At 36.6% G+C, this 12,900-nt stretch overlaps 1 protein-coding gene across 1 annotated transcript; it reads right to left on the bottom strand.

Moving 5' to 3' along the window:
* Nucleotides 1–3,386: 3,386 nt before the first annotated feature.
* On the bottom strand, nucleotides 3,387–11,038 carry cltrn (collectrin, amino acid transport regulator). The gene is made up of 6 exons (XM_030131455.1): nucleotides 10,697–11,038; nucleotides 10,234–10,292; nucleotides 9,951–10,036; nucleotides 9,674–9,790; nucleotides 3,905–4,099; nucleotides 3,387–3,802 (listed from the first exon to the last, which is right to left on the bottom strand). Exons 1-6 carry the CDS (start codon nucleotides 10,761–10,763, stop codon nucleotides 3,670–3,672), a joined length of 657 nt encoding a protein of 218 aa, XP_029987315.1. The 5' UTR covers nucleotides 10,764–11,038; the 3' UTR covers nucleotides 3,387–3,669.
* Nucleotides 11,039–12,900: the final 1,862 nt, after the last annotated feature.

Below are 12,900 nucleotides of genomic sequence, written 5' to 3'. Positions count from 1 at the left end.
TTATGTGACGCAGTACACACTGGCATTGTTCCTATGATGAGCCAGAACAACAGAGGCAACAGCAAAATAATCATTTACTTTGAGATGGTATAATGTTATTCAGTCAGTCTGTCATTTGACAATGACTCATTTCTGCAGCTATTTCAAAACTCATTTATTATTCAGAAGGTATCAGGATGAGTTATTAAAATAATGACATTATTTTCAATAACATGATAAAAATGTATTGGACTTTGCACAATCATTCCTACTTTGCGTTTTCCTAACCTTCGGAATTTAAGTCTTGATCAACCGACACTCTAATACGATTGTAAGGCTTTCAAAGTCAATTTGACAGAAAATCTTTGGCGCCCTGACAAGAAAAATGAGGTGTTAAAATGACCGGACTCCTCAGGCAAAGACTGAAAAGCAGAGGAAAACTGGGATATTACACGAAATGACAACGAGTCATCACTACACTGCATATTGTCATTGCACTCTGAATATCTTCCGGCATAACTGCAAGTTCCCACAGTGAATTTTTTTTTTTTTTTTTTTTTTTTTTTACAAACAAACAAGACATTTTCTCAGACAGATTGTGATCTGATCACAGGAACAGACTGAATTTTAACCATGGACTAAATATAGACATGAATTAGAATGTGAAAGTCATTTTGCATTACCACTTCAAAAATAGTCTGACAGAAATAAAATAAAGTAGCAGTAAATTAAAATGTGTTTGAAATTCTAATGTTTAAGCAGCATGTTTGAAGGGGACTGAGAGGATTACAGCGAAGTGGAACACATCACTGTCTGACTGAGCTCTTTGTAACCACGGTCCAATGGTGCCACCTAAAGTTAAACACACAGACTGCATCATCTCAGATCATCAGAACAGTGGCTCAAGCAAAGATAATAGTTTCTTTTATTCCATGATGACAAAAATAGATTTTATTCATTTTGTGTCTGAGGGGGAGTTTAGAAATATGTGCTGTTTGTAGCCTTTCATGCCAGATTTTCATTTCAGGACTAAGGAAGAAAATAATATGTTCATGAATGAGGGTGAGTTTTTTGCATAACCAGTGTAAATGTGCAATAAGAAGAAGCAAATACATATGAGAATGGCTCCTCATTCAGTGGGTCAAAAGCCTAAAAACTGGACATAAATGGAGTAAGAACATGAGGAACCAGATGCAGGTGATGTATTTTTTGTTTTTTGTAGTAAGGATGCACCAGTACTGTTTAGGTACAATCAAAGTCAAATCAACTGAATCAGTGTGGAGAACATCAGAACTAATTGATTTAATCTGCTCTAGATTTTTGATGATAATACTAGTGATACCAAAATACATCAACTTCTACATTTTTATTGAAACTAGCATTGCGAGCATAGATCACAATCACGATTAACCTTTAACATCCACCTTTTCTGTGGAACTTCCACTGAAGGTTAGGGTTTGTGGCAGCCCCTTTTGTTGGTTCTGTTTGTCCATCTGCTTCATGATGGATGGATGGATGGATGACATTACTTGTTAAGTTTTGTGTGTCATCTTCATACACTCACTCCCAAACAGGCATATATCCAGATCTACCAGGAAATACACTGTTATGCAGCTGTATTAACTACTGGAATGAAACATTTATTATACAGGGTGTCCATAAAGTCTCTTTACAATTTAATTAATTTCTTACAAAAGCAAATGAATAGGCAAATCTGTGGAAATTATTATAAAATCAAAAGTAGATGTTGAAGTTTATTTACCTCATTTAGCCCGTAAAGACCCAGACATCCACCACTGACCAAAATCATCTACTGTTCTTAAATGTTTAATACCTGTTGATCCAATAATCCTATCAATACAAGTAAATAATTGGTGTAAAATGCATTTTGTCATCTTTTCATGGTCATCAGATATGACCCATTTGGATGTTCAGAGGCTCCATAGTAATGTGAAAACACTGTCATCTTCTACAACATTGATTCACCAGTAAAACCCATGGAGTTGGATCAATGACAATGGATGGAGACACTTATTTTATGTTCAGTTAATGATATATTTTACGGAAAAGTCACTTTTTCTTTAGTTTTCTCTGTTTTTGATAGAATAATCATCAAATTTAATCTGAGTTTTTATGAACATCTACATGATCAGTAAATTAATTATAGGAAAGTATCTAATTTTCACTAAAAAAGCACAAAATACACAGGATAATGTTAGAATAAATGGTGATGAATCATTTAATAAAGGTTAAATACAGAAAAATTCATTTGGGAACTGCCATAAAAGTAATACTGGGTCTTTATGGGTTAATCCACCTCTATATGGGCAACATTAGTTGCACAAAACACATCAAGACGGTACTGGATTTCTTGTTATATTCACTGAAACCTAGCCTCATCAATGATGTCAATGGCATCAGTGATCTTTTGCTTCAGGTCGTTGATGTTCTGTAGCTTTGTTCAATACATGAAAGAAATCCAGGGCAGTGATATCTGGTGAACAAGGTGTCCAGGGAATTTTACCATCCCTTCCAATCCACCAATTTGGAAATGTTTGATTTAGGAGACCACCAACATGTAGTCCCCAATGTGGTGGTGCACCATCTACTGGAAAATGATGGTTGGCTGAAGGTCATCCACTTGTGGTGACATATATTCAGTCAGAAGGTCAAGGTAAACATTTGCAGGAATTGATCTCCCATTGAAGAAAAGTGAACCAATGATTCGACTGCACATGATCCCACAGTGCAATTAAAAACTTTGATCACCACTGAGTGAGTACATAGAACAAATGTGAATAACATACTGTATCTCATCAATGGCTTTCATAATAAATCTTTTAAATTGTAAAGAGACTTTGTGGACACCCTCTATATATGGACAGTGTGTGCTCTTCCTCTTTTGTCACAGGTGAAAGAAAGAGTGTGACCATGTGTCACCAGTAGATGTTTAAAGGTTAAAGTGAGTAATAAACTCTTTGCTACCAGTTGGCCTGCAGGAGGCAGTACAGGCACAGTCAACCAATGACGTACAACTCCACAATTATAGAGAAGAATCATTAAACTTTGTACGAACAGTGTCAGCTATAAATTGTTACTAAATCACAGTGTAAATCCAGGTCAGATCACACTCAGGCTCTTATTTGGGTTGATACATCTAAAACAATATCAGTAAAAACGTACTGAACAAGAGTACAACGTAGTTGTTACACAAAGAATGTGCAAATCACATCCCAGTGCAGTTGTGTTGTTTTGCTCATTTAAGAGTCCAGCAATATTTTTGGCATCCAACATGAGAATGAGATTGGCTACAGTTGATTTAAGTAATGAGTGCATTTATTAAATTTAGCATTTAATCCCACTGGACACAATACAACAACCAAACCCATCCCTGATTTATTTAGATCTCTTTTCAAAGTATCACAGATGTAGGCTACTGTACCCTCTCACACACAGATGTTTAATTTATCATCTATTGCACAGAAAATGTATAGATATATTTAGAACATGATACTGTAGTGGCAGTAAGAGCTAGTTTCTCTTAAAGGCAGCAGATAAATGACCTCTCAAAAAGGAAAAAATACATCACTCAAGGGTGAAACTAAAATAACCAACAACTAGGAATTATTTTCCCTCTGATCAAAATATTGTGTGATAAAAGTCTATATGGAGCAACTTTTTGGAAGAGGTTTACATTGGTGTGAATTTGTCACCGTCTGAGAACGTTGTGTTGTAAACACCACCCAGGTTGTCACATCCCAGGCCATTTTCTATTCCTCTCATGTCTTCACGGTCCTCATCAAGTGTTTTCTTGTTCTTCTTACTAGAACAGAAAGCCAGACATTAAAAACAGGATGATCAAGGGTGTAACATGCTGTTTTACAAAACTGACAAATGAGAAGCCTCTTATATCTGCTTTACCTACCGTTTGCTTTGCACCAGAGAGGACACAAGAAGAAAGATGATGCCAGCGCCCACAGCTCCCATGACCACTCCAAACACAATGAGCCATGGAGGGGTGACGGGCATGACCGGTGCCGCCAGGGTGGGAGGGATGTCAATAAACTCTAGAGTTTGATCAGTTAAGAGAAAGGCACCATTGATGCGGTTCCTGGACTTCCTGTTGGAAAAATAAAACCAAGCTTGAAAGTGAACACTGACTTTTGGCCCTTCATGGGGCTGTCATGTCAAACTGAGTATAACATTAGTTTAGGCAGGACAAACAATGAACCTCAGCCACAGTCCAAGTACACTACCAGTCAAAAATTTGGACACACCTTCTCATTTAAATGACATGAGATGGACCACAGATGGACAACAAGTACTCATTATCACTGAGAACTCCTTCTAGACTATTGGAAAACATTTCAGGTGACTACCTCATGAAGCTCATCAAGAGAATGCCAAGAATGTGCAAAGCAGTAGTAAAAGCAAAATGTGGCTGTTTTGAAGAATCTAAAATATAAAACATGCTTTGAGTTATGTCACACTTTTTTAACTACACAATTCCATATGTGTTCATTCATAGTTTTGATGCCTTCAGTGAGAATCTACAATGCAAACAGTCATGAAAATAAAGAAAAAAACAGGTGAGTCCAAAGTTTTGACTGGTAGTATAGTTGTACATCATTGCCCTCCCTGCACCCAAATAGCAAATCCCATTCATATTTATATTGCTTAACATGGTGGGAGTTTCAAAAAACAGACTATATATAAAAGTCTCCATGATGTCACCCATAGTGCACTGCTACTCTGTCGAAAAGTTTGGTACTTTGGTTGACACCGTGTTGATTTTTTTGTAGGCAGAAGTACCCATATTTGGAGAAGAGTACGCACAAACAATTACTGGCCATGTTATTAGGTACATTTTGCTGCTATCAGGTGTACCTAACAAAGTGGCCCATGAGTGTACCTGTGTTACATGTCCAGAGATGCTGTTCTTTATACCCTGGTTCTAATGAATGTTTATTCGAGTTACTCTTGCCTTGCTATAAACTCCAAACAGTTTGGGCATTGTCATCAAGCCATTTTCATCAGGACAACCACCATTCACAGGATATTTTCTCGTAGGTCTGATATCAACATCCATGTCATGTTCAAAGTCACTTATATCATCTTCTCCATTCAGACGCTGAGCAGATCATCTTGGCCCTGTCTACAAAGCGAAATGCATTCAGCGACTATAATGCCATTGGCCCAGTAGATACTGGTGCTAATGTGCAGTTGAACAGAGGTACCTAATAAAGTGGCCGCTGATTGTGCTGTTTTGTTAGACAATAGTAATATCAGCTTTGCACTAGTTATCATACTGACTAGCTCTAAGTGGCCAACATTGCAGGCTAGCTGACTGACTATGTAATCCACTATGAATTAATGCTAACTTTAGCTAATGTGGGTATGATACATTAACCCATAAAGACCCAAATGAATTTTCCTCTAGATTTAACCTTTCTTAAATGATTTATGACCAATTATTCTATTATTATCATCTGTATTTTGCGCGTTTTCAGTGAAAATCATGTATTTTCCTGTATTTAATTTACTGATCATGTAAATTTTCATTAAAAGCTCAGATTAAAGTTGATTATTATGTAAAAAAAAAACTAAGAAAACTGACAAAAAGTGACTTTTTAAGCAATGATCTCAATAACTGAAAACAAAAATAAGTACAACCACTGTCATTGATCCGACTCCATGGGTTTTACTGGTGAATCAATGTTGTAGAAGATGACAGTGTTTCCATGTTCACTACAGAGCCTCTGAACATCCAGATGGGTCATATCTGATGACCATGAAAAGATGACAAACTCCATTTTACACCAATTATTTACATGGATTGATAGGATTAGTGGATCAGAAGTTATTAAACATTTTATATCAGAAGATGGTTTTGGTTGCCAGTTGCTGTTTGGGTCTTTATGGGTTAAAAGGTAAGGCTCTGTCATTAAGTACTGGTAAACATCTGATAGTCTTCATGGCAGATCTCTCAGTAACTGCCAAAATGTGTTTTTTGAGTTCACAACAACCTTGAATTTGGCCTCCAAACTCTAATCAGCTACAAGTGAATGTTTGTGCCAAATCCGAGGAAATTCTTTTGAGGTTTTCCTGAGATGTTGCGTTTATAAGAAAGTACAGACACAAGGTAACAGACCTGAGGTGACTGTAGGTGCAGAGATGACCCAAGCTTGTTTTGGTACTTCATTGCACTCGGATGAATATTTGTGTCAAGATTTGCAACATTTATTCAAACTATTCCTGAGATATTGTTGTTGATTATATGTTGCTGTTCTCCCTGCTTTAGGCTTTCCATGGGGTAGTAAAAACACCAGCCCATTAAATATTAATTTCTGCTGATGGAAAAAATAACTTTTCTTTGACAATCGCTGGGCAGATGTGTCTGTTTTTCTCCAACACTGCCTCCATTAATCAGTGCATCCTTTTTTATCATCACCTATCTCAGTCAGGGTCTGTGTTTAATGATCGCCAGAAAAACTCAAACACAGTTTGCCCCTGTTATCATCCGTCAGCTCCATCTGGATCTCTGAAAGCACCAGAAATCAATATGTCTCAGCTTGAGGTCTTTTTTAGGGTCATTATGAGCTACAGGCTGAACTGTGCTGGTTTATAGTGAAAAGTGGGTCAAGCTTTGATTATAAGTTAGTTTCAACTGAGAATCTGAGAAAAAAAAATAGAAGAAAGAAAGAAGCACCCCGCAGGTAGGTGATGTTTTACCCGAATCCAGACTTTATTCAATACTGTGTTGGATTTGCACCACATCTTGAACCTCAGAAAACTGCCTGAGTAATAAGGAGCATCCAAACTACACATGTAAAGAAAATCTAATTACTCCCTGCAGAGCAATGAAGAAGCAGCTACAAGGTCCACAAAACTCAGTGACCTTCACAATTACCAACAGGAGACTCTCTTCAGCTGCATGTATGTCATTATTAAGTATTTTTAACAACTTGTTGAAGAAGTGAGAAAATATTCGGACTGTATTACATAAGGTGTTGCTTTGTAGTCTCACATTCCCTTCCCTAAAATAAAAAGGTAATCCAAGTCACTGTTCTAACTATACAGAACAAAGTCATACAGGACCTTTGCATATCAGCAAATTTACAAATGATGGGAGGGGCTAGGAAAAGGGCGTGTCTTTATTTTAAAACATATTCCTCATTCAAATTTTGCTAAAAAATTTTGTGCATTAAATGCCCTTTTTAATACAACAGGCTGCAAACAGAGTTAAGCATCAAAATAAGCTGATGCACACTGCCCAGAAAAAAAAATAAATAAACAAAAGTCCTAAACCAGATTTATAGGTAATGTGAGAAGGTAATGAATCCTTCCTTTGGATAATTTCTGCAGTGACGCATGAATGCATGCCATGACGGAAGCTCAAGGCTAAATAAGGCTAAATATTAATTCTGCCTTCTGAACCTTTATGTGTCTAAGTATTATCAGCTGAATGACAGAGTTCTCAATGTGTAGTAAAATGTGATTATATATGATGTTTTGGATTTATGTTGCTGCTCAAGTATTATGTCTGTTACATTTTATCGCTGTAGATGTTTAAAGTTTAACTCCTTTACTTTATATCAGAAGTGAGGGTCCTAAGTCACATAACTTGACATAATTCACACTTAACCCTTTATCAGGAAAGAGACTATTTTTGGTCATTTCTTCATAAATTACAAGACAGTGGCAGCAACAGTTACAGTGAGGTAACAGTCTCAGGTCAAATGTGGTCTACAGGGTCTGTAAGGTCCACCTGTGCATGAACAGTGAGTGTACCTGCTTTGTTAGGTACCATGAAGTAATGATAATAATAATGGATTAGATTTCTATAGTGCTTTTCAAGGCACTCAAAGAGCTTTACATTATTGATCCATTATTCATTCACTCTCGCAATTATTCACATTCACACTCTGGTGGTGGTAAATTACCACAGCTCCTGGGGCAGGTTGACAGAAGCGTGGCTGCCAGTTTGCACCAAACAACCCCTCCGACCACCACTGAACATATGCACTCATATAACACATATAACAGCGTGAGTGACACTTTCAAGGTAGGTGAAGTGTGTTGCCCAAGGACACAACAGGCTGACCAGGACAGAGTGGGATTTGAACCGCCAACCCTTTGGTTATTGGATGATCCACTCTACCTCCTGAGCCATGGCCTAATGGTACCATGGTATGTAAGTAATAATGTTCAAAGGGATAATGTGTATGTTGACAGGTGTCTGAATCAGCACTTATGTTGTTCTAATGTTCTAAAAGTCATGTTCTTTTCACCTTACATGCATTTTTCTTGTATTTTGTATATATATTTCTTGGATTTTTTTTTTTTTTTTTTTTTTGCCACTTATGGGTAAGGAACCAAATATGGTAACTTCACTAACACTGATTTTCTGCATAACAATAAAAAAAAAAAATTTTGAAACATTTCACAAAAGTAATACATTCTTGTTAGGTCCTCCAATAACATATGAAGGTTGACATTTTGAATTTCAGAGTATTTCTATGAGTGAACTATAATGGGTAAAGATGCTGTGTTTATGACTGAAATGTAGTTGACTTAACTACTATTCACCTGACTGGAAACATGATTATGCGATTTCCAAAGTGATATGTGTCACCGCCTCTAATTGAAATAAGAGATACAGTAGGAATCAGAAAAGCAGCAGAATATTAAATGAAACTCATCATTATTGGCTGTTTGGGAGACTTGTACTTAACATCTAAACTTCCATGTAGGACAGATCATCAGAATATATGACTTGACTCATCACTTGCGTGACCTGAACAATCACTTGGCCTGTCTTGTTTGGTTTTTAGCAGGGATTGAGTATAATTTACTTTATTTTTACCTCAGAAACTAAGGACATACTTGAAATGTAATGGTCAACATTCAAGACTTGCTTGTTGCTTGCACATGTGTGACTCCTACCTCTGCTTTACATATTGTTAGTACTTCTAATCTACAGCCACACACAATATTCAGTAAGATGATCATACGTTTATTATGTCAGATAAGTCGATTAATTTATGATCTTAGTATAAAAAAAAAAACTGGTCTCTTTTAGACTTTGCAACTATGGATTCTCCAATGATTCCAAAGGGATTTTTTTTTAAAGGGTTTATTTAGCTGAAGAGTGAAGACTATTTCCTCAACTCATTAAGCAACATTTCATCTTTCACTTTATCCCAAAACCAATATATTCAGATTTGTCCATCTTCTGACAGAAAGGGGATGAAATACTAAAATCTGGAAAGTAAGTAAAGCTGTCAGAGCAATTGTTGGAACAAGAGATACTGGGGTAGAAGCATAAAGTACAAGCAACTCAAATTTGTACTTACAGTGCAGTACCATAGGCAACGTCAGTAAAAGGTCATGGTCAAATCTTTTTATATAGCACATTTTTAACAACCAATGATGCACAAAGTGTTTCAAAACCATATTAAAAGTGCCAATGCAGAAGTTAAGAACAGCACTAAAACAGTAAAAACAAATAAAACAGTTAAAAACAGATAAAATGTTGTGCTCTGCATGTGATAAAAGCCAAACAAATGAGTGTTTACGGAAGATTTAAGAATATAAACAGACTGGGCTTTTCTGATGTCCAACAGGAGACTGCTCCAGAGTTTGAGGGCCACAACAGAAAAAGTCCGGTCTCCTCTGTACATTGTGTTATTACCTTATAGCGTTCTCCACATCCCCTTTTTTAAGTAGGACAGACGAGTTCTCAGGTGAAGACACCACAAACCAGAAGGACACCCTGGGAGTCTCATTACACACCATTATGTTGGACACACTGGTGAAATTCCACAAGATAATAAAAACAATGACAGTGTTATAACATGTCCATAAAGATTGAGTCTTCATTTTAATTATGGTGAAAGAAGATTATATGACAGTTTAATAGTGATGGTACTGTTTTTGACACAAAAAAACATACAAGACAGTGTTCTTACTTAAACTCCTGCCCATTATGGTAACTCCTCAATGCAAAAGCCATAGCCGCCCGGAAAAGGTACATTTCATTATCATTCCAAACGTACTGGAAAACAACATGTACTGTTTTCATTAAAGGTTCATTGATCACCACATAGACTTTGTTCTCAGTATTGCCATAATGACATTTAATACATTACTAGTTCTGAGGACAGGGAATGAACAGATGATGCTGAATAATATGTTGAAATGCACAGCTGTTATTAATGAGCTCATTCAGGAAATAAACGTAATGGTACGTACAGCTTGATTCCCCAGAGCAGTTTTGATGCTTATTCTTACTTTGTAGGCATGTGAAGAACCTATAAAGACAAAACACTCTCATATGTTTGCTACTTAGAAACAATGGACACAGTGTTGATAAAGATGACTTATATTCACACAGGATTCCACATCTATCGCAGATGTTGATTAAAACAAATCACCATCTCATATTAGCCTCATCATTGCTGACCTTGGTTTAGAATGTTTCCCATGAGACCCAGTAAAAGCTTGCTGCAATAAGTCAAGCATTTGAGTTATGTGTCTAATCCGCACTTTCCAGTTAAGAGATTAGAAGCTGAATTGTACTCAATCTAATAGGAAATACAACTGCGAAAGTAGATACATCTGAAGCTGTTCTTATGCTTAGATATGTCCAAGAAAATCAATGTAATAACGAATATAAAATTGTATAATATTGAGGGTGATGGTGTTTTTCACTCACCTGGAAAACAGGGCTCCTGTGCCAGAGCAGGAGTCAGACACAGCAGGAATAAGACCTTTTCCAACATTATCACAGAGGCAAAACAGAATGCCACAGGGGCTCAATTGTTGTTCACTGATTTGAGGGATCAGCAGAGGAACTTCCTTTAGTTCAGTTTAATGGTTAAACTAAGACACACCTGATCTAACCTCTACTTCTTTAAAAAAAAAAAAATGGCTGCAGTCCTTGTGCGCAGAGCCGTCTGACCTCACTGTATAACATGGAAACCATAAAGCGGAGCTACAGTGAAAGTGCCAGTGTTTACTCTTGCTTCCAAGGAGCCAGATAGGTTTGCTGATGTGAGAGAGGCAGACCTCCAGGAAAAAAAAACACTATGTTTCTGTTTGCTCAGCACGGCTAGGTATGGGGCTTAACCTTTAATCATACCATGTACCAGGACAAATCATAACAATAATATTCCTGTTGCCTGATTCCCTGATATTTGAAGCAATATCATAGGAACATGTGGCATTAAAACAACTGCTGAACACTGAGGGATTCTTTATCTGCTTATAGTATTAGAGCAGATCAGCGGCAGGTGCATTTGGAAGCAAACAGCTAACTTGGCATACAGGTAACTCTGATGGCACCAAACAGCCTGACAACGCAGATGATTTGTCATTTATTTTGCTTCCTCTAATGTTCCTGGCTTTAAATGCAGGCTGTACTGTACAAGTACTTATCTGCACTCCTCCTATCAGGCTTTACGTCATATGATGTAGATAATAAACAGTGGATCATTCCTCACTGGGGATTTTTAGTATAAAAAAAAACCAACTAAAAACACTGAGTGAAAATTCTTCTTTCCCTGACGTGGCATTAGTTATGGTTAATCATCTATTCCACTCCAGCCACTGTGCTTTCAAGCTGGTTAATTGTTTAACAACTGCACAATGAGGTAGTCTGACACAACCATTTATGTGAAACTACACTCTCACAATGTTTGGCCGACAATAAACGATCTTTTGCTCCCATAAAATGTCATTTTTCACGGAACAGACAACACCCAAGATGGAACAATAAACAAGGAAATATGAGATTTACAATGCAAAGTTGTAAAGTCCAGCTATAAGGTTTTTTTTGTTTTGTTTTGTTTTTTGTTTTTGTTTTTTACAGAGGGATTGGTTACAGTAAAGACAAAAACTGATGTTGGTCTGATGTTCAACATGTAGGTAAAATGAATGAAAGATAGTGACCATGACCGGTGTCGGTGACCTCTTGGCTAAGTCACCTTGTAAATGAGATCTCAGTTTCAATGAGTCTTTACTTGGTTAAAAGTGAAGTAAGAAGAAAGAAATAAAAATAAAGAAAATAAAATATCAACTTTTCCCCAATATTTTGTAATATTCTTCTAAATCCCTCTTATAAAATGTGGATTGGTCATTGAACTGATCTACATTATATCCTTATTAACTATTATTCTTTTTTCAGTAGATTTGTATAGAATTAAAAGAAGAAAAAAGAAACCTAATCTACCTGTACTTTAGATCCCATTTCTGGAACACCACAAACTGTAGGTATTTTCCTGAACAGATGGTGGCAGCAGAGGCATTATGGGGGCAAATGGGCTGGGACATCCAAGGTAAGACTCCAGGCCATAGATGAAATAAAGGGACGATTTTAACATGTCTTTTTTTACACATTTAGAGTCTGCCTATGGCTGTTTTTATGGCTATGTTAGTTTTAATAGTGGATCAGTGATTTTTTTCTTCTTTTTTTTTCTAATGATAATATAGAGAGACCCCAGTCAGGTTTTTTTTTTTAGCTGTGAACAACAGCCCATGACAGACAGGGGCCCTTAAAACTAGTAGAAGATTAGTCTAATGTTTTCCAAAAACTATGACATATCACCATAAAAGAATGTTTGCTTCACAGGGAATTAATAAATATATTTGTTCTTTGTTTTAGTTTAGTTTAGTTTTTGGCCAAAAAGAATAAAATCCAGTCTTTGTCTGACCCCCCACCCCCCTCCGCTCCTTATTTCATTAAATGATTTGGTCCTGGTGCCAGAGCTCCAACCTGATGCTAGTAAATATACCTCAATCCAAAAATGTAAAGTTTATTTGTATTTGTATGTCAGTGAAAAAAAAAATCTAAACTACTTTTCTCATCAATCTCGCACAAGATCATAATAACTATTGTATGCAGAATACTGATCCATGCCT

This window comes from Sphaeramia orbicularis, chromosome 4 (genome assembly GCF_902148855.1).
Source record: "Sphaeramia orbicularis chromosome 4, fSphaOr1.1, whole genome shotgun sequence".
In the NCBI taxonomy this organism is placed as follows: domain Eukaryota; kingdom Metazoa; phylum Chordata; class Actinopteri; order Kurtiformes; family Apogonidae; genus Sphaeramia; species Sphaeramia orbicularis.
The sequence above is the reverse complement of the archived record's forward strand: the minus strand, read 5'-3'. Positions and strand labels throughout refer to the sequence as shown.

Bases quoted from the DNA above. Each gene is read 5' to 3' on its own strand.
- cltrn (XM_030131455.1), bottom strand. From the start codon at position 10,763: ATGTTGGAAAAGGTCTTATTCCTGCTGTGTCTGACTCCTGCTCTGGCA. The intron at 10,037-10,233 runs GTACGTACCATT...GTTGTTTTCCAG, and splicing joins CTGCTCTGGGGAATCAAGCT to TACGTTTGGAATGATAATGA. The intron at 9,791-9,950 runs GTAAGAACACTG...GAATTTCACCAG, and splicing joins CATAATGGGCAGGAGTTTAA to TGTGTCCAACATAATGGTGT.